The 25715-nt window shown below is 33.9% G+C and overlaps 1 protein-coding gene across 1 annotated transcript; it reads left to right on the top strand.

Moving 5' to 3' along the window:
- Positions 1-519: 519 nt before the first annotated feature.
- On the top strand, positions 520-4007 carry LOC149221147 (CO(2)-response secreted protease-like). Its single transcript, XM_089387334.1, has 8 exons — positions 520-589; positions 1017-1128; positions 1212-1770; positions 2132-2206; positions 2406-2687; positions 2773-2856; positions 2936-3155; positions 3400-4007. Exons 1-8 carry the CDS (start codon positions 520-522, stop codon positions 3957-3959), a joined length of 1962 nt encoding a protein of 653 aa, XP_089243460.1. The 3' UTR covers positions 3960-4007.
- The last annotated feature ends 21708 nt before the right edge of the window (positions 4008-25715 follow it).

Below are 25715 nucleotides of genomic sequence, written 5' to 3' on the forward strand. Positions count from 1 at the left end.
AGGTCTCTGATTTGGTATTTATTTAGAGAGTTTCTATAATGTTCATTCATTTTGGCCCTGTAATTAAAAGCATTGGTTAATTGGATTTGGGCATTGGAGATGGATAATACAATTAAGATTGATAACCTTGCAAGAGATAATCATGAGGGCTCTCTCGTGTTTTCGAGATCTTGAATCAGTGACTTCAATGTAGCCAAGGATGCATCAATTTCATCATTTGGATTTCTTAGTTCTTTTGGGTTTGGATGTTCTAAATTTTTGTTTGGTGATGGCAGGTTTGGGTTCTAAGTAGGTTCCATATTAACCAATTTCTGTAAAATTCAATATAATAATTGTGTTTAGGGTATTAATTTGGGTGTGCTTTTCTAGTTTTAAACTAAAAAATAAAACTATTAGAATGAGTAGGTGGACTCCAAATACTAGATATGATATTAATTTGGTCCTCAAAGTTGTTCGGTAATCAACAAATTTTCTCAATATCTCCCAAAAACATGTCATGAGGGCCCCATATGGTAAAAAATGGGGCTATTGGTACATAAATACAAGGTTTCTTCTGGCACTGATGTCATAATGGGGTTTCTAGATACAGGTATATTAGTCTTTTGAAAGTCCATTTGGTTAAGTTCAATTTTGATTGTAGAGTTAGGGGAAAATATTTGAAATTTGACTATTTGACTTAATCAAATTATATAAAATTAAAAAAAATTAAAAAAATTAATAATTATAATTTTTAATAAAACATTTTGATTTTATTCAATTAAAATAAAAAATAATAACATAAAATAAATAATTAAATTATAATTAATAATTAAAAATTGATTCTTCATTTATGAATCATTTACATCAAATTTCTTGTAAAAAAATTTAGAGTGAAAAGATATTTAAGACATTAAATCCGGTGCGAATTTTTTTATACCTGAGTAGATTTGAAATTAAGTAAATCTATTATAATGATTTGTAATTATTTTTTAAACAAATTCATATAACTTGTGAGAAAATAAAATTTTATCTTGAAGGCATTTGGCCGGAAGCAGCCAGCTTCAGTGATAAGGGTATGGGCCCTGTTCCTTCGCGGTGGAAGGGAAAGTGCGTTAAGGGAGAAGATTTCGATGTCTCCAACTGCAACAGGTGACCTATGCAACTGAAATAAGTTCATTGTTTCTACTCTGGTGTGATTCAGTACAGCTAAAATAATGTAATTGTTTTAACAGGAAAATAATTGGGGCAAGATATTACTCAGGTGGAGTGGACGATGATTTGGTGACAAGTATTAAACCGAAATATATATTTCCACCAATAATGACTGCAAGAGATTATAGTGGCCATGGCACGTTCACAGCTTCCACTGCAGCTGGCAGCTTTGTGGATAATGCAAACTATAATGGTCTTGCTAAGGGAACAGCCAGAGGTGGACCGGCCAGTTCCTCTACCAGAATTGCCATGTATAGGGTTTGTGGGGTGGGCTCTGGGTGCCCTGGTGTGCAGATTTTAGCTGCCTTTGACAATGCAGTTAAAGATGGAGTTGATATTGTATCCATCTCAATTGGAAGTCAGTCCAGTAATCAGGCCGATTTTGTGAACGATCCAATTGCCATAGGAGCATTTCATGCTACTCAGAAAGGAATTCTGGTTGTATCCTCTGCGGGAAACGAGGGACCAGATTCCCAAACAGTGGTTAATTCTGCGCCATGGATTTTTACAGTGGGAGCGACCTCAATCGACCGGGATTTCCAGTCAAACGTTGTGTTAGGCAATGGTAAGAGTATTCAGGTGAGAACAAGGGAAAACAAACACAATAGTATAATGTTTTTTCACTTTACACAACAATTAATAATTTCATTTCTTCACAACTTTACTAATAGATTCTGCCATTCAAGAGCATGCCTTGTTTTTATACTGATAATTTCATGCCTGTTCCTAATAGTCGAACAAAGAAGTCGACTAAAGGGGCAATAAAATTCAGTTTCGTCACTCTCTCGAATTAGAAAAACAATTCCAATGATGAAACAGATGTGGATTAGTTCTATAAACAAACCTGTTGTAAAATGCATAGAAATTAAATAACATTTTTCATGAGTTGTAGATCCAGTATTTTGGGATTTGGCTTTAAATATTTGTACTGTGCATTTAGGGTAAGGGCATCACCTTTTCGAATCTCAGCCAATCGGCCGTGCACCCGCTTGTGTACGGAGGAAGCATACCTGCCGTGTAAGACCTTCGTTGTGATGCGATGGGCGAGCGCCGGGCGACCGAGAGCGCGTGCACGGGCAAGCATTGTGCGGTGCGACGGATAGACGAGCGCGCGCGTTCACTCCATCGCGAAACTAAACGAAAACAGAAATGCGAGCTCCAACAAAGCGCAAGTATATAGTGCGATGGGTTGGCGCTCCGTTTTTATAGTGTAGGCTGGGCAAAGCGAACAAGGGCAGGCCGACGCGTTGGAGGGGCGTTTGGATGACTGTTCGGGGCGCTGGCTACACGATGGTGAGGTCGGCTGGATGATGGACGACGCTCATGTTTGGAGCGTATATACACATAGAGTATGCGCTCATTTGGACAACACTTCTTCGCATCTCTCCTTCGCACATTTGGAAGTGCGCACAAAAGGAAGAGCGAAGTCTACCGCAGGTCGCATAAGGTATGTGCCCGCCGAGACGGGCGACGGAGTTGTGTGCAAGCGGGTTGTGGTGTGGGCGGTGGTGCGCATGGGCGCCCGCACGCTGAGGTTACACGAAGTTTGGTTTGGGTTGGGCACAATTACTCCAAATAGAGGTTGTCACAAATTACAAGCCTGCTCCTGTTGTTGCATCTTTTTCATCAAGAGGTCCTGGAGCGCTGACCGAGAACATTCTCGAGGTAAGTAGTGGCCAATTAACTTTCAGAAGCTAATTATGAGAGATCATCACAACCTAAATCCTTCAATTGATATTTGCAGCTAGACATCAACACACCAGGTCTGAACATCATTGCTGCATGGGATCCTCCCGATACGAGATTTATAGACACAGTTCTTTCAGAGACGATGTCTACCACATTTTACAAGATGTCTGGAACTTCCGTAGCAGTTCCTCATGTTAGCGGAGCTGCTGCATTTTTAAAATCTATGAATCCTACTTATAGCCCCTCTATTATCAGATCAGCCCTAATCACAACAGGTACTTATGATTAGGTTTTACTGTTGAAATGCATAATCACTTAAACCAACTTTTTTCCTAGGGTTAGTTCAGGGCCATCCTTGGAGTCAAGCATTGAATTAGTTCAACTAGTGATTGTAGTCAATGTTAATGGTAATGGATATTTAATTATTTCAATGTTGCATATATATGTATATATGTCACAAAAATTCCCGTTTCACAACTGCCTCTCTTTCTAACATCCGCACTCTAATGTAAATGGCAGCCATTGTAAGGAACAATATGGGAAATTTTTTTACTAATGCATCAGATAACGCTGGGACGCCATTTGATTTTGGAGCGGGAGTAGTAAATCCAATCGGAGCTCTGCAACCAGGACTTGTATATGAAACATCAACCGATGATTACTTCCACTTTCTATGTAATTACGGTCTGGACACTGAGAATATCAAGCTCATCGCTGTGAATAAAACCTATAGGTGTCCATCTGGTGCAAAGGTGGATCTGATCAGTAACATGAACTATCCAAGTATAGCCATTTCCAAGTTAAATGTTGTGAATGGGAGCACAATTGTAAGCAGAAGCGTCACAAACATCAGCCCTGATCTCGCACCCACTTACAAGGTTACCATCGGTGCACCTCCGGGTCTGAGTGTGAAGGTCTCTCCACAAATTCTTCAATTCTCTCAGACTTCCAAGAAGCTATCTTTCGATGTAGTTTTTAAAGCAACCAAGGTTGCCACCAAAGGATATGTTTTCGGTACACTGATGTGGAGCGATGGAAAACATAATGTTCGTACTCCTTTTTCGGTGAATCTGGTGTGACCAAACCATAAGAAACAACCTTATAGATGGGCAAGTAATAAATAAAACGAAACCAGCAAGGCTTCTTATTCTTTGCATAGACCATAAAGTAATAAAACGAGCCTGCTTTTTGTAAACCTGTTTTTTTTGGTTAGATATAATGGTTTATTGTTAAGATATATTTATCTCGGGTAATTTCGTGAAAAAATAAGTATCCATACTGTGAACCATAGTTACTAACTTTGAATTCTAAATAACGGTATAGTTGTTAAGTTTCAATTCTAATTTAAAAAAAAAAAAGTTTAAAAATTTAATATTAAATTAAATAGTTTATTTTTAAAGAAAGTATATAAATGTATTGAATGTAAAATTAACAATTTATTTAAAACCAAGTTTTGGTAGTTTAGGAGGGCAATTTAGTGAGTGCTATTCAAATTAGAAATGATGCTTTAGAAAAAAATCTTATAAAACATTATAATGTGGTCAATGTTATATTAATAGTGGTTAATTAGTCCTATGGGTTCGCTTAATTGGTCAATTCCTTCTTGTTAAAACACCTTTTCTATTTGAAGGTCATGGGTTCAATTCTCTTTGTGTCACTCAAAGTGATCCCTTCAAGTAGATCACACTACTACACTTAATCCAAGTATATCAACCATATTAAATTAGTAATATGATTGTGCTAATTGTATATAATAGACATATGTATTCAATATATGGTCATATTTCTAATTTTTTATAAATAATTTTATGAGCTTTGTTGAAGAATAGTTAACATTGTTTAATCATATTTTTGTCATGTATAAGAATTTTAAATTTAATTATCAATAAGTAAGAAATGGATGGATGGTAGGTAACCTTGAGAGTTAGCCCAATTGTTTAAGTTATTAGGAGGTCAAGGGTTCAATTAACTCTGTGGTTGGTAGCAATCACGGATACACTAAAATAATATGGTTAGTAGGCATATAATCATCTAACTACTTACATTATGTTTTATAATTTAATTTAAAGTGATTAATTAACTTAAATCTTTTCATATCATGTACTATCAGTTTCATATTTATTATCTTTCCACTTGGAGGGATAACGTATTGATAATACATTGAATATGTATGAAAAATCAAATTAATATGGATAAAGTTAACTTTACCAAACCAATTTTTTTTTTATACGTATGTGAAAGTTGATTGGTTTAAGGGCCTTCACTCTTATTTGGTAATGATCATTTTATAGTCATATAGTATAGAGATGCCATGTGCGAGAGTTGACAAATTATATTAATAATTCCTACAAATTCTAGCTAACCAAAAAATATGCTCCAAAAAATTTCCAAAACATATAACCATTAGATTAAGACAACTCAAAATGTCTTATAAATCAAATTACTCAAACTCAGTTAAATATTTTTTTCATAGTTTCAAATTACATAGTGCATAAAAATAGTGTACAAAATACAATTCAAAAACAGTTCATGAAAACTACATTATAGAAACTAACCTCACTATAAGTGAAGTAATGTATAAAAGCATAATGCACCGACTTTAGAGAACACGGGGTGAATATTGCTATTGGGATGCACTAACAACTATTAAATAAAGTATTGAATGCTTGCAGATTCTTTGATGTAGCAGAGTTACATAAAATTTATAATGAGGAATTTAGAAAACACAAGGTGAATACTGTTATTGGGATGCACTAACAACCATTACAGAAAGTATTAAAGAAAGTATTGAATGCTTGCATAAACCTTTAGAAAATAAAGGAAATATTATTTTTTTCTCCTTTTCTTTAAATAAAAAAAAATAAAATTATATTTTTAATTTATATTATTAAAATAAATAAAATTATATTTTTAATTTATATTATTAACAATAGTTAAAATAAATTTAACAAATAATGATGAGAAATAACAATGAAGTGATCTTCCATTTATATGAGGTTTACACATTAATTTGCCTAAAACCTTTTTAACAAATTTGATTTTGAGTAAACATGAAGTAAATAGATTGCAAACCAACTCAATAGCTCAATAAAATAAAATAAACAAATATTGTTTGCCACCCTGGATCACATTTCAATTCAAGAGTGTACCTTCATATGTGTAGAATAATCTCATGAAACAAACGTAAACTTTTCTTTATATATATATATAGTCTTGTAAAATTAAGTGAGACCTATAATATTTTGTAAGATTTTATTAACAATCAGATAATATGATTTTGTTCACACATACTATAGCTACGTAAATAACGGGCCACTCAAAACCCAAGTTAATCTGATGCGATTTCAAAGAAGCGTCTTTAAGTTCTTCAAAAATTGTTTATATAAAGATAATAATAGCAAGCATTTTGTTTAAAAAAATATTTAAAAAAATTGAAGATAAGTGTGAAAAAGTTATTTAAAAAATGTTCTTTTATAATGATTTGATTTATAATTTTTTAAAAATAAGTTAAAAATTTAATTATGATGTTTTTATTTTTAAAATATTGTGATTATTATTAATTTAAATAAGTTTTTTTTTAATATTTAAATTTATTATGGTTATTAAATTATGTATATAATAAAACAATGTTTCAAATTATTTTTCTCAAAAAACATTGTAAAAGTGTCATTATCAACATGGATTTTGGCTAAATATTTTATTAAAATTTGAAATAGATGGGTACTAAATTTTCTATTATACTTATCTTATAATTTAATTTTATGGTTTAGAAAAAAAGGTTTTAACCATCGTGATTTTTAAGAACATAAAATGGATAGGAGTGTGGTTGTGGGAAATCAATAACAACTAATTACAAGTAAAAGTTGTTGATTTTTAAATCATTTCAAGATTATTTTTTTTAGTTATTTAAGATTTCTCAATTTTTTAGTTATTGATGTTTTTTAAATTATTATCAGTTAAGTGAAAAACTTGAAAAAATTTAAAAATATGTAAAGAATTTTGATTCTATTGGGTTTTTTTTTTTATTATTATTATTTTCCATATTTTATAATTAATTTTTATTGCTTGATATTTACGTTAAAAATTAGTTAATTTGATTCAAAATTTTTAAACAATTTTTTATTCAAGTTTTATTATTTTTTATAATTATATAAATTAAATTATATGAAACATAATTTAATGAGTGTATTTCTACATCATCACTAACATCTAGATGTTCCAATTTAGACATTTTTGTGAGTGGGCAAGACACTTGGTTTTACCACATTAAATACAAGTATGAAAATGTTTCAATTTAACAACATCATAGTTTTACATTATGATTGTTCTATTTCTAAAACTTTGTAATTTTGTAAAATGATTTAGTCAAAATAATATTAGCTATAAAACAACGAAGTTAAAAACATGATTAACTAAAGGTTGATAAAATCAAACTCAATACTTTGAGCACATAAAATTTAAAACTAAGACTTATACTTTGCTTATTATTATGATTACATCCCTCTCGATCACCCCTAATAAAATTTTTGTGTTTTACTTTAATTTAACTATATTTACACAGACCAAGAGTATCTGCACTGTAGCCCTTGTTCAAATGTTGCAGTTGGTTCATACGTTTCAAAGTTCAATAACTAAACTAAGTGGCAAGAATGCTAGCTATGCGGCCTTGTTCAATATATCGTGTAGTATTTTTAACCTTTTTAAATATATTTATAAGTTTTGCTGAAAACTTTATTATCATATTATTTTTATAGCATGAGTAAAAATTTGACCATTTATTTATTGTTTTTTAATAAAATATTTTAAATAATTTAGCTTAGGTAATTTAAAATAATAAAAATTTTAAGATGTTAAATTTATTTAAATTAAAAAAGTAAAAATAAAAATAAAAATTTCTAATTTAAAGAAATATTATATCATTTAATTTTAATAATAAATATAAAAAAAATCAAAAATAAAATGTTTAACACCTACTATAAATTTTTTAAACATATAGACTTATTTGTAACAACATTACACACAAAAATAATAAGGTATAGTAGTGATTCACATTTCCTCCCTTTAAGTGATTTGTTAGTTCTAATTTAAACACAAATCAAGATTTCACCTCAAAATTTTCCGCGGATTCTAACACATGTAAATCTAAAATATCATACTAAATACTATAAACTCATGACTTGTGGCTTATTCCTATACTAGACGACGATTGAATGCCATTCATCGTGCTCATTGCTTAAGAGTGATGTCTGATTGAGGGGTTCTGAAGTTTATACTAGACGACGATTGAATGCCATTCATCGTGCTTATTGCTTAAGAGTGATGTCTGATTGAGGGGTTCTGAAGTTTAAGGACAAAAATCCTTTAAAAAGTCTACCCTAACTCCTAAAAGAATGCCCGCAATTTTTTTTTTAAGGAATACTTTCTAAATTATTTCACACTCAAAAGTACAAAACATTATTACGCTGTATTGTATCATGATAAAAGTGTAAATAGCCAAAGGTATTGTATAATGATGAAAGTTTAAATAGCCAAATTATTTAGCTTATAAATTAACATATGCCATACTATCCAATATTTTATACTCCATTCATTTTTCAAACATTTCTATTAAAATATTTTCACCTCTGTAATATAAAAAGTAAAAACATCACACATAAATTTGTCCCTAATGGAAAACAACACACCTTAAAATGATTATTCCATTAAATAAAGTTGTCCCTGACTGAAAACAACACACCTTGAAATGATTATTCCATTAAATAAAGGTACAAGGAAAGGGCTTAGTTCACCAATGACTTGAGACAATTCAAGTTGCTGGATATCTAATGACACTGAAAAAATGGACAACTTTCTGAACACCAACTTTAAGCTGGTTTACAAGATCCCACCTTTAGAGATGGACTCCACCAACTTTAATTTACATGTTGGAAGAAACAAACTGTCAGACCAATCATCAACGATGCAGATGCGTTCCGTACACCGATTCGGCCAAAGTTTGGTAACTATGCTTTGAACCCAACAATATATCTATTTGACAGTTAAGTGGAAGTAAATTATGCAGTCTCTCTCTCCCATGGCATTGAAAATAAAAATTACAGTCAGTATAAAAATTTGAAATTTCATTTCTTAACTAAAATAAAATTTATTCAATACTCCAGAATTTGGATGTTGTTTTTCATGGATTTGGTGTATTTTCAATATTGTATATTTTATTTAATAAGTGTTGAATTTTTTTAATTTTTGTTATAGATTATGTTCATTAATATTTATTATTCATTTAACTTATATAGTGATTTTAATTTTAAAATTAAATTATCTATTTATCTTTAAAAATATTTTTTATTTTTTATTTTAATTTAAAATTTAAATAAAAAAACACAAAAATAATTGGAATTTGAAAAACATATTAAATAATAAAATTGAAGAGACTACAAAACTTAATGATTGATGACCATATGTCTCACTCCCACCAAACTCTCCACCCAAACTTACAGTGAAATTGAGCACATTAACGTAGATACCAATAGGAAGGAGGAAATGGGGATTCATTTGCAAGAAGGGATACTTAAGACAAAGGAGGGATACTTAAGAGCGATAAGTAAAATTAATTTCTTAGCTTCGAATATATCATAAATAGTAGTAATTTTTTAGCTTGAAGTATACTCATAAATAGTAGTAAGTAGTGGTCAGGTAAAGAATTTAAGAACCTTCTCATGACATAAGTGCAAGGGAAAGAGAGTGTAAATATTATTGTTACTCTTCGAAGAAACATGTACTTTTTTTCAAAGGATATAATATAGAATAGTATGATTATGACATCTATTTTTTCATGTAGGATTTTTTTAGGGTTTTTTAGTTTATTAATAATTTTTTTTAAATTTATTATTAAGTTTCTTGAGAAGGATAAGAGTGAGAAGGATAAGAGTGATGTAAGACTTTTTTGTTTTGTTTTTTTTGTTATTTTTATGGTTTTCTCTTTCTAACATAGTTAGGGCTTTATCTAATAGTTGGTTCTTGTTAACAAAGTTAAGGGTAAGCATGCAAAATTTTCACTACTGTAGTAAACAATGAGTTCTTTGAGATTAAGGGGTTTGTATAGAGGTTCAAACAATGTGAAAATAATGTTGAAAAAGGTATATTGCAACATGATGTATTGAACTTAGAATTCACATTTAAGGCTTAAGGGAATCGAAGGAAGAAACAAGGGTTTTCATGTCGATAATGGGCAGTCAAATAGAAGCAATGCATAAGTTTATGTGGTACAAAACAATGTTAATGGAATGGGATTGCACCATATAGCTCAGTAAATGTAGGATATGGAGATGCATATGCCTCTTTGGTAATGGAGACTCCTCTCATGGAACTAGAACAACATATATTGTGATATTTTATTCGGTATGTTATGGACTCATTCACATAGCTTTTAATGGAAAACATTGGCACATTGATTTTTATGGCAACTAAATTTCAGTGAAAATAAAAAGATGGATGTAAAAATTCTCTTAGACCATTCTCCAAGATCCACTGCTATCTCTTCCTTCTAACCATAAATTAGTTGATTCATTATTCTTGTATATGTGTTGAAAGGTGATGAAATGAAAACATAATAATATTATTTATCTTAGTGGGCCGGTTGGAACCCTAGTCACCCTCACTCCCCTGGATCATGCCTCCTCGTCCATGAAATTAGTGGTTGTCTTCCTTCTCCTTAGGGGTGTATCTATTTATTGCGAGTACTCTTTCTGCAGTGCTTTTGTGGGGTGTTTCAAGGTTTTTATGGGATTAGGGTTCTGAATTCTTATGTTTCTATCGTCATAGTTGTTTGACATGGTTTTCCATTGTGTTTCGTCAGGGTCAGGGGTTGTCGTCATCTTCTCACTAGGCCTCGTGGCCTGTTCTCTGTCCTGGGTTTCGCCACTTTCCGCCATATTCATGGTTCTAGTTATTGGTGCCTCTGTAGGTCTACTTCAAGCTTTGTGGATTATTTTTCGTGCTGCCTACTTTAAGGTTTCATTTGTGGCTTCTAGATCAGTGTCTGCCCTGTCTCAGGGTTTTGACTCCACATCATTTGAAACCCTTGATGGGATCTGCCTAAGGGCCTTGACCCTTTCATTTTCAAGTTCTATTTCGGGGTTGTAAGATCCATAGGTAAATGTGTTATAGTCCGTTGTTTGGGGCATATTTTGTGCTCCCTCTAGGACTCGTTAGCGAGCCTATGTGCCCTATTGGATTATTTTGTTGGGGGGTTTCAGCCCTAGTGGACTTTTTTTGCACATATGCTTGTAATGGGGCTTTTCGAAGCATCTCCAAGTGCGTCCAAGTCGATCAGAGCATTCTAATGGATGTATTTTTTTATGTTTTTAATCGTATATGTGTGGTGAGGCCTATTGAAGCATCCCATGCACATCCAAGCCGGTCAGAGCATCTTCTGACAATTTTTTAGTTTGTAGGCTTTGGGCCCTTTATCTTTAGTTTTATGATGGGATCTACTAACCCGCTTTGTAATGAGTGATTACCTATTTGTTGGGCCATTTATGAAGCTCCCTACGAGGATACTGGGCGGTCCTACATACCCTGCTATCTTATTTATGGTATTCCATGATTTAGAAAAGAGATTTGGAATATATATTGGCTATTATACATATATAAACAACTTTTAATAGCAATTTGTTGATATTTTCTTTTTGAAAAATTAGTATCACTTATGTTCTCCACCAAGGACAACAACATAATGTTTCTCACCTCAAATTCCAGATTCATCCATTTAAATAAATTAGGTACACCTTTTTAGCTAAAAAAATAATAAACCCTTTATTCCATATGACATTAAATCTCCCTATGAAAGCTTATCAAAATATCCGGTTTAGATTTCTCAATTTGTTCGATGTTTTATCTATTTGGTAAATTTTCCTATATTTTAATAAATAATAACATATTAATATAAAGTAATAGAAAAAGGAAGAATGTTGCTTTACTCACTGTTTAAAGTAAAAAGCAGAGTAAATTTAATTATAAAATTTAATTTCTCATAGAAATAGGATGAAGGGAGATCTCCCACAAAGCATCAAAATATGAGAAGTCAAGAAGGGGGAGCGAGGAATTTGAATATTCATATCAAATAAAAGTGCGGAGAATCGTCGATGCTCAAGGATCTCTTTATTCATTTTTTTAAGACTATCATTTTGATCCATATATGGAGAGATTGTTCAAATAATAGGTGGTGAGAGTTGGTTGGGACTTTTAAGTGACATGAAAAGAGTTGAAATAAATAAGTGTAATATGCAATGTTGCTACTTAATATTTACTTTTTATGCAAAAAATAATATATATATATATATATATATAATTTTAAATTAATATAATATTAAAAAATAATATTTTTGGCTCATACAAAAATATTATAAAATAAAATTAAAATAATATTTTAAAGATTTCAATATCAACTTATTTCAACCATTAAATCACATAAAAACTAAGCAATAACATCGAAGCTTCAAATTATAGGGATATAATAATCATATTGCTAGAAAGAGTTGGTGACGAGCTTTGTAAAAGCATTTTTAACCTTGGAGCTTGAAATTATAGGGATATAATAATCATATCGCTCGAAATAGTTGGTGATGAGCTTTGTAAAAGTTTTTTTAACCTTGAAGCTTAAAAAAATGGTGTAGTGTAACTTATAGACAAAATAACATTTTTCACCGGAATTTACTAAAATCTGGAAATACAATTTCAAATTTTTTTGTTGTTTAAAATACATTTTTGAATGCATAAATGGATTCATCACCCTGTAAAACCCCTAGGGTGCTCGAATTATGCAGATTAAACAATTTAAACTCAAGTTTTTAAAAATCTCCATCAAATTTTGGTGAAAATTAACCAGAAAAAATGTGGTGAAAAAGGCCATTTAATCTATAAATTAGATTACACCTAAAAAAAATAGGGACATAATAAGCACATGGCTAGAAAGAGCTGGTGATGACCTTTGTAAAAGTAACGGGTTTAGTGTTATGTTGTATGATAATTGTCCTCATGGAAATTTGTGTATTGTGTGTTTCTGTGTTTTGGCATGGATGACGACAGCATCATGTGTTTCTGTGTTTTGGCATCTGCTCCTGACGCTCATGTGTTAACTTTGTTCTTAATCGCTTCTCCCGTGATTGCAATTTTCTGTCCACATGTTCCTTCGACTATGATGAGGGCACAAACATGACATTTGTTCAAGTTATTATTGACAAGCGTGAGATTCGAACCTCACACTATAGAAATGTCCCATGATGTTTGGGCCTCCTCCCATTTGCAAGCAGACAACTCATCGAAGGGACTTCGACAACCCCTCCACATGGCTGGCATAAATTCATCGCCTCCGAATAAAATTGAAGTGGTTATATTTTTAAGATGGAGAATCTACCCGTATAGATGGCAATTGTTCCGACCAATACAATAACTATTAAATTTGTGTGAGGTGTAATTATTAGTGTTGTTTGTTTGTTTGTTGTTGTTGTTGTTGTTTTTTTGGTTATATGATAAATGTATTTTAAATCACATAAAACTTGTCAAAAACTAATGAAAAAATAGAAATTTCATTTGTAAACAAATAAAAAGTAAAAAAATTCTATTTTCAAATATTTGTTTTAATATAATTTTTTGAAAAACATTATTAAAATTTTATAGCAATTTTTGGTTTTAATAGAAGTCAATTTGTTTTGCCAAAATCCAAAAACAATATAACCCTCCTTTAGATGGGTATAAAAATAAGATTAAAGTTTAACTTATGTCATGAGGTATGAATTCAATTCTCTTGGGGTCCATTAGGGTTAGGCTCCATCATATGAGTAGTTTGGGTGTGTGACCTCTTTGAGTCGGCTTGCCCAAGGATCATTATGAAAAAATAATATATATCCATCCTTTAAGTAATGTGTGTTAAGAGATTCTTTGTTTATTTAAAAGATATATGAAGCAATAATTAGAGTAGATTATAAATTAAATTCATAATAAGAATATAGCACTTGCCTCATTATACATCACAATGTTGCTCAAATTAATTTAAAAAAAACATAAAAATTAACTAAATTATAATTTTATTTTAAATTTTAAATTTTAAATTTTATTTGTTTTATCCTTTTTGTATTTGGAGGAATCGGTAACTACAGTTTCTCTCATACTCGCGTGACACAAGGTTTATACCCGTCAGCTGCCACTATAACCCTCAGGTATAACTGCCCACCTCCCAAGAACAGAGCACGGGTAAAGCTAGGATTGAACCTGTGACCTACGCAACGACACAAACGCCTTGACAGAACGTTCGTTGGTCAACAGACCAAATTGTTAGAGGAATTTTAAATATTATTATTAATAATTAGAAAATAATTAATATATTAGTTAAACATATATTCATTTTATAAAGAACGTAAAAATATTCTTAACCGTGAAGATTCACTTCCGCTTTACCATGAAAAATCTTAATGTGTAAATAACTCTTCTTACAATATCATTGTCAATACCATGGATTATCAATATCACATGCCTAATATTACATGTGTTGATATGACATTCTTTTTAATTAATTAATTTGAGATAAATCAATTAAAAGATCATAGGTAACTTGGAGATAAATCTTAACCTTTGATCTATAATTACTACTGTGAATATTTCAACATATTCATGGAGGTTAAATCCCTACCATCCGCCTAATAATTACTCATAAATAAATTAAAATTGTGGAAGACCTATTTTGAAATAGACATGTCTATAAGTGTGATAAGTGTGCAGTGAGTTCCTCTAATGATTAAGAGCATGCGTTTCCTCTTAAAATTTAAAGGTTCACATCCAGAAATGAGTAGAGTATGTATGCATTTGAAGTATTTCCTCATGGAAACAACATTACTTACCATTCACTCTCTCCTTTGTCTTAAGAATACCTTCTTGCAAATGAACCCCATATCATCCTTCCTATTGGATTCCATGTTGAGGAAATATGCTCAAATTTACTTATTACTGAGATGGCTGCAAAAATTCCTTTTCCTTCAGACTTTCCTAACCTTATTCCCACCTTGATGTGGAGAAGTGCCTTCATGTTGTGGTCTCTTCCTCACTACCATTATTTTCCAACACTTACAACAACATGGTTATACAAGCCAAAAAAAGTACATGGATTTCTATGCCACAAATTCCGCTCAACATTATCAATCTGCCTGTAATCAAAAGGAACATTAGAATATCAAAACATTTTATACCTCGCTTGGTATGTCTTTGGTGCATTCTTGGCGAAAAGAACATGCCTTACCTCTTCTTGTGCAATGCTCACTATCACAAGAAGATTGTGATTTGTTATCAACATTCTCTTTCCTCGATGGCTTCAAAAATGGCTTGGATTATTTATCCAAAGAACCCCTTTCTTTTGTTTCCTTCGAGCACTCTCCTTCAATGTAGTCCATCTTAGTGAGGAGTCTCATGCCGGTTTCTGAAAAAGGTATCTCAATGCTCCCAATAGAAATAACATCACGTGAAAATGGAACTAAACAACTATTAACATTGTTTACCTCAGTTGTTGATTTTGAAGCAGGTAGTGATGGATTTTCTAAGCCTTCATTTCACTTCAACCTTTCCGAGGCCTTTTCTGTGGCTCATAATTGAAAATGAAATCTCTTCTTCTCCTCTTCTACTTCTTGTAGAAATCTCCTTAATTCAACATTATTTGCTTGAAGGCTCTTGTTGATCTATTCATTTGAATGATGAGAAGAAAATGAAGAAGAAGAATATTCACCGGAAGATGGAGATGGAGAATTGTCCTCTACTCTCTCTTTCTCTTGTTCCTCTTTCTCCACTTTCTCCTCATTATCTGCAAACAATATATCTACCATGCTTCCCATCCTGTAGAACACCTCACAGATATATTGGTTCTTCTCCATTTCCCTTCTAATTTCATGTTCAATCTCACTCATGATGGCATTCACAATCCTTGATAAAAATGTCAGACCACTTTGATACCACTTGATAAAAATGTCAGACCACTTTGATGTATTCAAAATTGCATGTTAAGAAAGCATGAAAGCCACATGTGTACATACAATTTATAGAAGAGGAAAAACAAAAGAAATCATCAAGACAAAGAACAAAAGAAGCTAGAAAACGGGGGTGGCCTCGGTTTAGTACCTCGCGACCTCCCTATCTGGCATTCTGTTTTGGCGTTGTGTTATTTATGGGTTGTTGTTGTTTGGTTTGGTGCATTGACATTTATTTACATAATTTTTGATAGGGCCACCCATAGGGTGGGCCGATCAAATTGGTCGGGCGAGTTCAATCCGTGCTGAAACCAAATTATCATATGGTGGATGGGCCATTAGGCATGTTCGCCCCTATATATTTATAATATATATTTGGTTGGTTTGAGTTTGGTAGGGGTGGTGGCCCACCACCTCTTTTTTAATTATTATTTTTATTATAAAAATATAATTCAAAAACCATCGACTGATTTTTAAGGGTTACTGGAAAATTAAAGAGGAAAAAATTTCATCAGTTGCATACACCGCAAAGTGCCAAATTATTGCTCGGTTCATAGCCGCCAAATTTGGCAGTTCCACTATATTTGGTGAGCCTCTGACTTTAGCTAGCGAAAAAAGTACTAGTCCTTTTGACCTAAACTTTGACTGTGAATAACTTGCCCATACAAATTCGGATTTGAGTGTCGTCTATGTCGTTGGAATTGTTAGGACATTTCGACGCATAGGAAATAGTTAAGTATAACATGGTATAGTGTATAGTTAGGTAAATTTTGTTTCTGTAGTGTGTACATTTTGTAACTTACAATCCGACGGTGACGATATGTTCTAGACATGAAGTGATCTGATGGTTCATTCTCTCCTCAGTATTACTGACACTTGATCCGTGGCTTAACACCTGATTACTCCATGATCTCTATTTAAAGACCATGGAGGGTCATTTGTAGGGCGATCGTTCATGAGCAAAACTTATGTAAATTCCTACATGGTATCAGAGCTATTTGAGGGCCGCATCCATTGGTGATCCAAATCCGAAGCTGGTACAACTGCATCCGGCTATTGTTTCCAAGATCTACTGTTTATGATCATTTTTGGGCCGAGATGACTGCTTTATTATGTTAGGAGCATATATTCGAGTGATGAACCCCTTTCGTTTCACGCGAAAATGTTTCTGGTAGCCCTAGCTACGCCATTTTTAAGATATGGAGGTATATAGTCTTTATTTGCAGTTTTAGTTACTTCTCTCTCTCTGTTTATTTCGGTTTATTTATCTCTTTGTTTTTTATTATTGCATCCATAACTTTCATTTCTGTGTATTCTCTTTGCTCTGTGACTCTATGCGATCTGGGCAAATAAAAAATAGAAAGGAAGGATTTTTCTCATGCGTATGCTCTTTTCCGCCATGCCTTAGTGTGATCTCGGATAGTTTTCGATGAAATCTAAGTTCAAGACGTAAGGTTCGGTTTTTTTTGCATGTTCGTTTTGGTTTGTGTGGTTTTTTTTGTAGGAAAAAAGGGTTTTCTCAAGTAAGCACGCACTCCAAAAATTACTAACCTTTTAAACTAGTTCACTTGATCCAAAGTTACTTTATGAGAATAGAGGTCTCGGGTTTAGGTCTTTCTTTTTGTTGAGTTACTTTTTCAAAAAGCACATGTAACTTATGTTTTAAAGTTACTTTATATAAAAGTGTTCCCACCCATTATAAAAACTGAGTCACTTATAATTCTAAAGTCTCTTTATCTTTTATTTAACTTACAATTTAGTGGGTAGCTCATAAAGTACCATTGTAAAAGTGACTTTCACTTATTTATAAAAGTGGGTCACATGATTTTTTTTTTTAAATGAGCTAATTAGATTAAGTTTGGAAGGGGGGGAGGGTTAAAAAACAATTATAACATTATCATTCACTTCTGCACATTCATGTACTTCATCAGCATCTTCAACAAAGTTTCTTTAAGAAGTCACAACTTCTTCATCTAGAAGTTGTTCTCAGAGCCGTTTTTTGAATCAGCCTAATTTTTCAAGATTTTTCCATTAGAACACTTAGTTTCATCATCTATAGCTTCAGTTTCTGTTAAAATGGAAATTCCATGCCATGTTATTCTTGACAACACCATCTACTTCCAATGGTGGTCCTACATTGTGGATTTACTTAGAAGTAAAGGTCATTATAGAATAGCCTCAAGCCAAGAATTTAAACCTAAAGATGAAGATAAGGCAGTCAAATGGGAAAGTAATCAAGATAAAGCATATGGCCTAATAGAGATGTCTATTTCTCCAAACCTTAGATTCCATATTGTAGAACTTGATACCCCTGATGAAGCAATGAAACAACTCAATAAAGTTTTTGGAATTGAAAATGAAATTAGAGCCCATCAACTTGAAAAGGAGTTGCTTACGTTGGACCCCAATAATTTTTCTTCCATAGAAGATTTTTTGTCCAAGTTCAAGACCCTTAGACTTCTCTTGGAAGGTGTTAAGGTTAAGAAAGAAGATGGTAGCCTTATCTATTCCATTCTTACTAAGTTAGGACGAGCCTACTTTGTGTTTGTTTCCACCTTCCATTCTAATAGAGAAGCCTTTATTTCTCAAGGACAAGCCTACAAGTCCCCCTCTTTTGATGCTTTTTGTGATTCTTTAATAAGAGAACAAGAAAAACTCTTACATATTGGTCTTCTTAATACTGGAAACTCTTCTAAGAAAGCCTTAGCAGCCCAACAACAACCAAATTCAAAGAATCATAAGAAGTAGTGTCCTAAAAATAATGGTCCTAAATCAAAAAAGGGTCCTAGGCAATTTCAGTCTCAAAATGAAAAATCAATTCGACAAAATGATAAGGCAAATAAAAACAAAGGGAAGAAGACTGATAGACATTTCAACTTTTGTAATCGAGATGAACACTTAGAATCCAAATTCTTTAAGAAGATGGAAGCCTTGGAAGCAACAATGAAGAAGCATAACATCCATTTGGAGCACTCTTCAACTTCAACTTCATCTTCAGGAATAACACTTTCTGCATGTGGTTGTCAAGCATCTCTATCTGGTTATGCACTAAATGTATCTTCTTCTTCTCATTCTGATGAGTGGCTCATTGATTTTGGAGCTTCTTATCACATGGCCAAAAACAAAGCCCTGTTTTCTTCTTTAGATGATTGTAACACCAAAAATATATATGTTGGTGATGATAGATATCTTAGTGTTGTAGGGACTAGAACTATTCATCTAGACAATGGGCAATTTAATGATGTATTATGTGTTCCTACGTTATCTTGTAACCTTTTATTTTTATATTAGATAACTCATTTAGGCAAAGGTAAAATCATTGAATTATCACCTCATGATGTTGTAATTAAGGCTAAGAGATCCTAGACAGATTTTAGCTACTGGCATTGCTGATGATTCTACAAGGTTGTATAATTTTAACAACTTTGGGTCATCAACTCCTCCCTCGATATTTTTTTCTTGTAATGATTAAGTGAGAAAACATTGGCATGAGTGATTTGGTCACTTAAACTATCACTCGGTTCGAAATCTATTTAAAGAAAATATGGTGATAGGTTTTCCTATGGTATCTTGCAGAGACAGTGTTTGTTCCGAATGTGTACTCGAAAAACATCATTGGGATAGTTTTGAAAAATGTGCCTCTTGGCATGCCTCAGCCCCTTTACAGCTTGTGCATAGTGATTTATGTGGTCAACTTCTAGTTGTTTCATTCTATGGCTACAAGTATTTCTTAACTTTCATTGATGATTTCTCCAAACACAAATGGGTATACTTCTTAAAACTCAAGAGTGAAGTCTTTAACATGTTCTTGGCCTTTAAGGCCTTTGTTGAGAAACAATCTGGACATCAAATTCTTAAGCTAAGATCTGATAATGGCGGAGAATATGTTAACAACAAATTCATTAACTTTTGCACTGAGCATGGAACAATTGCAACATATTGTTCCATATACCTCAAAACAAAATGGTGTAGATGAAAGGAAGAATCACACCTTAAAGGAAATGGCTAATTGTATGCTTCAATCTAAAGGGCTTAGTCTTAATTTTTGGGTAGAAGCAATCAACTGTGCAAATTACATAGTAAATCACATTCCTACTAAGGTTTTAAAGAATATCACTCAAAAAGAAGCATGGAGCTGAATTAAACCATATGTAAGTCACTTTCATGTTTTTGGAAGCCAAGCATGGGCCCATATTCCCGATGGGAAACATAAATCCTTAGAACTTAAGAGTTAAAAATGTATTTTTGTTGGATATTCTGAATATGTCAAAGGATATAGACTTCTTCCACCTAAGTCCAAAAATATTATCATTAGAAGATATGTAAAGTTTGCTGAAAATATATTGGCCTATGAGCCTAGTTCGACGGATGTGCCACCTCTCTCTATCCCTTCTACTTCTGAAAATATTTCTTCTTCAGATGATGAAAGCGAGGACGACAATCCTCTCCCACCTTCTCGAGATCCTCCTTCATATCCTCAACTTCCAAAATGGGTTCGTGCTACTTGGGATGCCGCAAGTGCTCTTGCAGGTGATCCTACAGATCAACGATGTACACATTCTCAGTTCGATAGAGTCTCTTCTTTATTGGCTCAAGCTTCAGCGAATTATGATCATGACACCTTTGTAGAAGCTTCAGGCCATCTAGATTGGGACATAGCTATAAATAAATAATAGTGTTTATTATTGGAAAATGATACATGGGATCTTGTTCCTCTTCCAAAGGGAAGAAAACTTGTTAGATGCAAATGGGTTTACAGAACCAAGTTTGGACCATATGGAAACATTGATAAACATAAAGCTCGTCTTGTTGCTAAGGGTTTTTCACATGTTTAAGGCATTGACTATAATGAAACCTTCTCCCCTGTGGCCAAAATGAACTCTATCTTCCTTGTTATTTACCTTGATGCCTCTTTCAAATGAGAAGTCCATCAGATGGATGTTAAATCTACCTTCTTGCATGGGGACTTGCATGAATAAATCTATATGGAACAACCTCTTGGCTTTATAGAAACAAACTCCAGCCTTGTGTGTCGACTTTAGAAATCCCTTTATGGTCTCAAGAAAGCCCCTCGGGCTTGGTATGCCAAAATGGATAGTTTTCTTTTAGATATTGGCTTTTATAGGTGTCATTATGGCAATATTGTCTACACCAAGAAAGTGGGTAAGTATCTTATAATTCTTGTTCTTTCTGTTGATGATCTGATCCCTACTGGTAGTGATCCCAACCTTATAAATCATGTGAAGTACATCCTTAAAAGGAAGTTTGAAATCACAGACTTAGGACACTTGCATTATTTTATTGGTCTTCAAGTCTTGCAATCCAAGGAAGGTATTTCCCTTTCCTAGTCCAAGTATTCCTATGATATTTTATGCCACTTTCACATGGAAGACTGTAAGCCAACCCCTTCTCCCTTTCTTTCTGTAGCCAAACTTTTAGTCATGTTTACTTCCCCTGAAGTTTGATGCTACCTTATACCATCAGCTTGTAGGAAAACTTTTATATCTGACCCATACTTGTCCTGACCTTTCCTTTGTTATTGGTCTTATTGCTCGGTTTATGCAAAACCCACATGAAATTCATTGGAATACAGCTAAAAGAATACTTCATTATGTTTGAGCTACAGTTCAGTTTGGGATTCATTACAGTGCAAAAACATCTCCTCTATTGGTTGGTTTCACTGATTCCGATTGAGCTGGTGACCCTGATGATCGGAAGTCTATTGCAGGTTATGTCTTCACTCTTGGTTCAGGACATCAGCAGCAGAAGTATTTCTCTTTCTTCACCAGAAGCAGAGTATCGTGGCACTGTAGAAGCTAGTAAGGAATCCCTGTGTCTTCGTCAGATCCTGTCAGAGTTTGGCTTTCAGTAGTAGCATTCGACTACACTTTAGTGTGATAATCAAAGTGACATTCAACTATGAAAATATCCAGTCCAACATTAGCGCAACAAACACATTGAACTACACATGCACTTCATCAGAAAGCTCATTCATGACCATGTTCTTGAAGTGCAATGTTGTTCAACAGATGATCAACATGTAGACATCTTTACAAAGGCTCTCACAGAGGTGAAGTTTACTAAACATTGATTTATGGTTGGAGTTTAGGAAGTTGTCACTAAGTGGGGATATGCTCTAATGCCTCCTTCCTTCTCCTACTGTGTCATATTTGTACATCATTTAATCCTATCCCAAGTTGTTCATAAGGGGGGATGTTAGGATATTCCGACACATAGGAAATAGTTAAGTATAACTTGTTCTAGTGTATAGTTAGGTAAATTGTGTTTCTTTAATATGTACTTTTTGTAACTTACAATCTCGCAGTCACGATATGTTCTAGACATGAAGTGATCCGACGGTTCATTCTCTCCTCGGTATTACCGACACTTGATCCGTGGCTTAACACCAAATTGATCCATGATCTCCATTTAAAGAGCATGGAGGGTCATTTGTAGGGTGACTGTTTATGAGAGAAACTTATGTAAATTCCTATAGGAATCAGGATGACGAGCTCTATGTTTTGGTCATGGTTTTGAAAAAATACAAATACCTTGACTTTTTTTGCCTCTCTGGAGCCACCTATATCAATATCATTCTCAAAATATCATTAAGATATTTAGGATAGGAAGAACACCAAATATTCCCCTCTACAGTCTTGCCAAAACTATAATTGAATATGTTTTAATGGTAGAATAGACTAGAGAAATGAACCCAACAAATAAAGTGCCCAACCACATTTGTTTTGGTCATCAGAAAAAAGGGAATTAAATAAGCTCCCAATAAATATGATATTCCCAATGTTTTCAGAAACAAAGGATATGGGAAGTGCTCCCTCTTAGGGAATCTATAAAAGTAGCCCTTTGTGCTGATAAAGAACCCCTAGCTTTGGCAATGACCCACTATCATAAGGTATATTACTTCCTCTATTACAATGATTGGTGTTCATGCAGGGGAAACACCCCCGCCCCTCCCCCCCCAAAATAATATTTGGTTCCCAGAAGCCTTCAGAAGGCACAATGTTGCAACTATAGGACGAGGACACAACTTCATCTCATTTTCTTAAATTGTAAACAAATCTTGTAACCCTCTAGAAGGCATGAGGTGATAGGGGATGATATTCCTCATTATATTAGGGTTTTATTTTCCTTTATATGGGCAACCTGCAAACATGTCAAAGGGGGTGTCTAGTACAATGTAAGATTAGGCTGAGAAGGCCTTAGACCTTGAGAGGTTGTATATGTAATCTTTGTTTCAAATATATATGTAGCCTACATTTTGAGACAGTTGCTGTTTATTTTTCACAAGCCATGTTGTGTTTTTATGTTGTATCCATCATGAGAAATTTTTTAGAATAGCAAGTGATTGTTGTCACTGTGAAGGAGGCTTATAGGGTTGGTACTCTACGCATTCATCGCAAGTTAACTCCCATTGAAATGAGGGAACCGAAGTCAGGATTGAGTGTGGAAGAGATAAAGGAGTTTAGGTATGGAGAAATATTAATTCATCATTGGAACTATGTGCAAAGGAGGGGTCTGTGCTGGGAGGGACTAACGAACCCTAGACCAATCAAGTTTCATTAGATTGGGAGGATGTTGTTTGGCACCGAACAAAATTATTTTATCACCAAAATCATTTAGACCTCTGAATGGGCCAAAAAAGATGCGGTTCGTCCCAAACAGACCTTGACCATTTGGGCCTTTATAAAAATCATTCAATGTAAAGGTGTTCAAACCCCATAATAGAGCTAGGTATCTGAATTGATTCAGCCCAGAAATTGTGATGGAGCCTCGAAACAACTTGAGTCAAGCTAGGTCATGCTGAAATCGTTTGTGGTCCCAATATAGTAGCGCAAAGGATATTAGGTTAAGCCCAACATTAAAGGATAACATAGAGTATGTGTGGATGCACCTGCGAGTTAAGATTTAAGCAGCTTAGAGGTTTGAGGCCTCTATGTGGAAGAATTCGAGAGGGGCGTAATTTTGACCATGCCAACATTTTGTGAGTTTGGGGTTCTGAAATCGAGTGAAGCTTTGTTGCTGAAACGAGTACATTAGTGCAAAATGTCAAGGTTAGATGAGTTCATGGGCCCATAATGTTAGAGAAATATTATATATGACAGAGAAATGCAAGACATATAATATGCGGAAAAACACAAACACATAAAACCAGAGAGACACAGATATACATGGTTCACCCAGTTTGAGCTATGTCCATCCTAAATAGCCAGTCCTTCCTTTATATTATCCTGCAAAATGAAGAGATGCAACCTACAGCAGATCCGTTGTAATATCCTCTGTTTTCTCTCACAGTCTCACCTCTCTATTTCTCGCTCCGAGAGTACACATATATTCCACAACCTCAATACAATACCCTCACATAAAGAGAGGGGTTTCCTTCTAGGGCGAAACAAACCCTAAACTAAACATAAATTCTACCATCAGATCATCTGCCTAATGAAGGGCCCGGATTGACTAGAAATTATTATACATTTACAAGGCAATTTTACATCTATTTTTAGCTTCGAGGGTGCTGCCACCGAAACCCCCGTCAGGGGACCACTGGCCCCCGGAACCCCCAACCAGGGGGGATGCCCCCCCCCCCCCCCCCACCACCCCCCGCACCCCCCCACATGGAGGGGTGTACAATCTTTCTGGGGTATTCGGCTGAAACAAAGAGCTCTAAATTTGGATGATAATCATGCTCCACACCCAACAATATCCCACTTGGAGAATGATTATAGCAACTCCACCACTACTTCATTTGTTGGACAATGGCTCCTCCTTGGACCTGGCTGTTTCTCATCTTCATCGTCATTCTTGAAGACCAATTGAAACAGACCATATTCTCAGTTTCTCCCTGGTTACAACTTTTGTTAGCATATCTTTAGGATTCTGGCTAGTGCGTATCTTTTCCAGCTTCAACTCTCCATCTTCCAACACTGATCGTATGAAATGGTACTTGAGTTGTATGTGTTTAGTCCTGGAATGAAATGTTGAGTTCTTTGCAAGATGAATGGCACTTTGGCTATCACTGTATAACATGCCGATATCATGCTTCTTACCCAACTCATCCATAAACCTTTGTAACCAAATAATTTCCTTACTAGCCTCTATAGTAGCAACATACTCTGCTTTTGTTGTTGAAGGTGCAACAACACTTTGGATTTTTGAAACCCAACTAATAGTTGTTCCACCTACAATAAATACATATCCTATAGTGCTCCTCCTGTTATCTCTGTCACCTGCCATATCTGCATCAACATATCCCTGTAGAGAAATGTTTGAACCACCAAAGTATAATGCTTGATTTGTGGTACCTCTCAAATATTTGAGAATCCATTTCACTACCATCCAATGTTCTTTTCCTGGATTGTTCATGTACCTACTTACAACTCCCACTGCATGTGCAATATCATGCCTTGTGTAGACCATTGCATACATTAAGCTTCCAACTGCTGATGCATATGGAACTTTAGACATATAATCCATGTCTTCTTGGGTCTTTGGGAACATCTCCTTACTAAGTTTGAAATGACTAGAAAAAGGTGTACTAACTGGTTTTGCATTGTGTATATTAAATCTTTTCAACACCTTTTGTATGTACTCATTCTGAGACAATGTTAATTTGTGATTTTTCTTGTCTCTAGTTATTCTCATACCAAGAATTTGTTTTGTAGCTCCCAAATCCTTCATTGCAAATGAATTTGCCAATTTTATTTTGAGCACATTTATTTCTTGCATGTTAGACCCTGCAACAAGCATGTCATCTACATACAATAACAATATAATATAGCTGCCATCATTTTGCTTTTTCAGATAAACACAATGATC

This window comes from Pinus tabuliformis, chromosome Q, assembly GCF_031772625.1.
Source record: "Pinus tabuliformis cultivar Carrire ecotype Pingquan chromosome Q, CPIR1, whole genome shotgun sequence".
NCBI lineage: Eukaryota > Viridiplantae > Streptophyta > Pinopsida > Pinales > Pinaceae > Pinus > Pinus tabuliformis.

Excerpts from the sequence above, each read along its gene's own strand:
- LOC149221147 (XM_089387334.1), top strand. The coding sequence starts at position 520 with ATGGGGCTATTGGTACATAAATACAAGGTTTCTTCTGGCACTGATGTC. Across the intron at positions 1,771-2,131 it reads GCAATGGTAAGAGTATTCAG|GGTAAGGGCATCACCTTTTC; the intron begins GTGAGAACAAGG and ends CTGTGCATTTAG. Across the intron at positions 2,207-2,405 it reads ACGGAGGAAGCATACCTGCC|GCTGGGCAAAGCGAACAAGG; the intron begins GTGTAAGACCTT and ends TTTATAGTGTAG.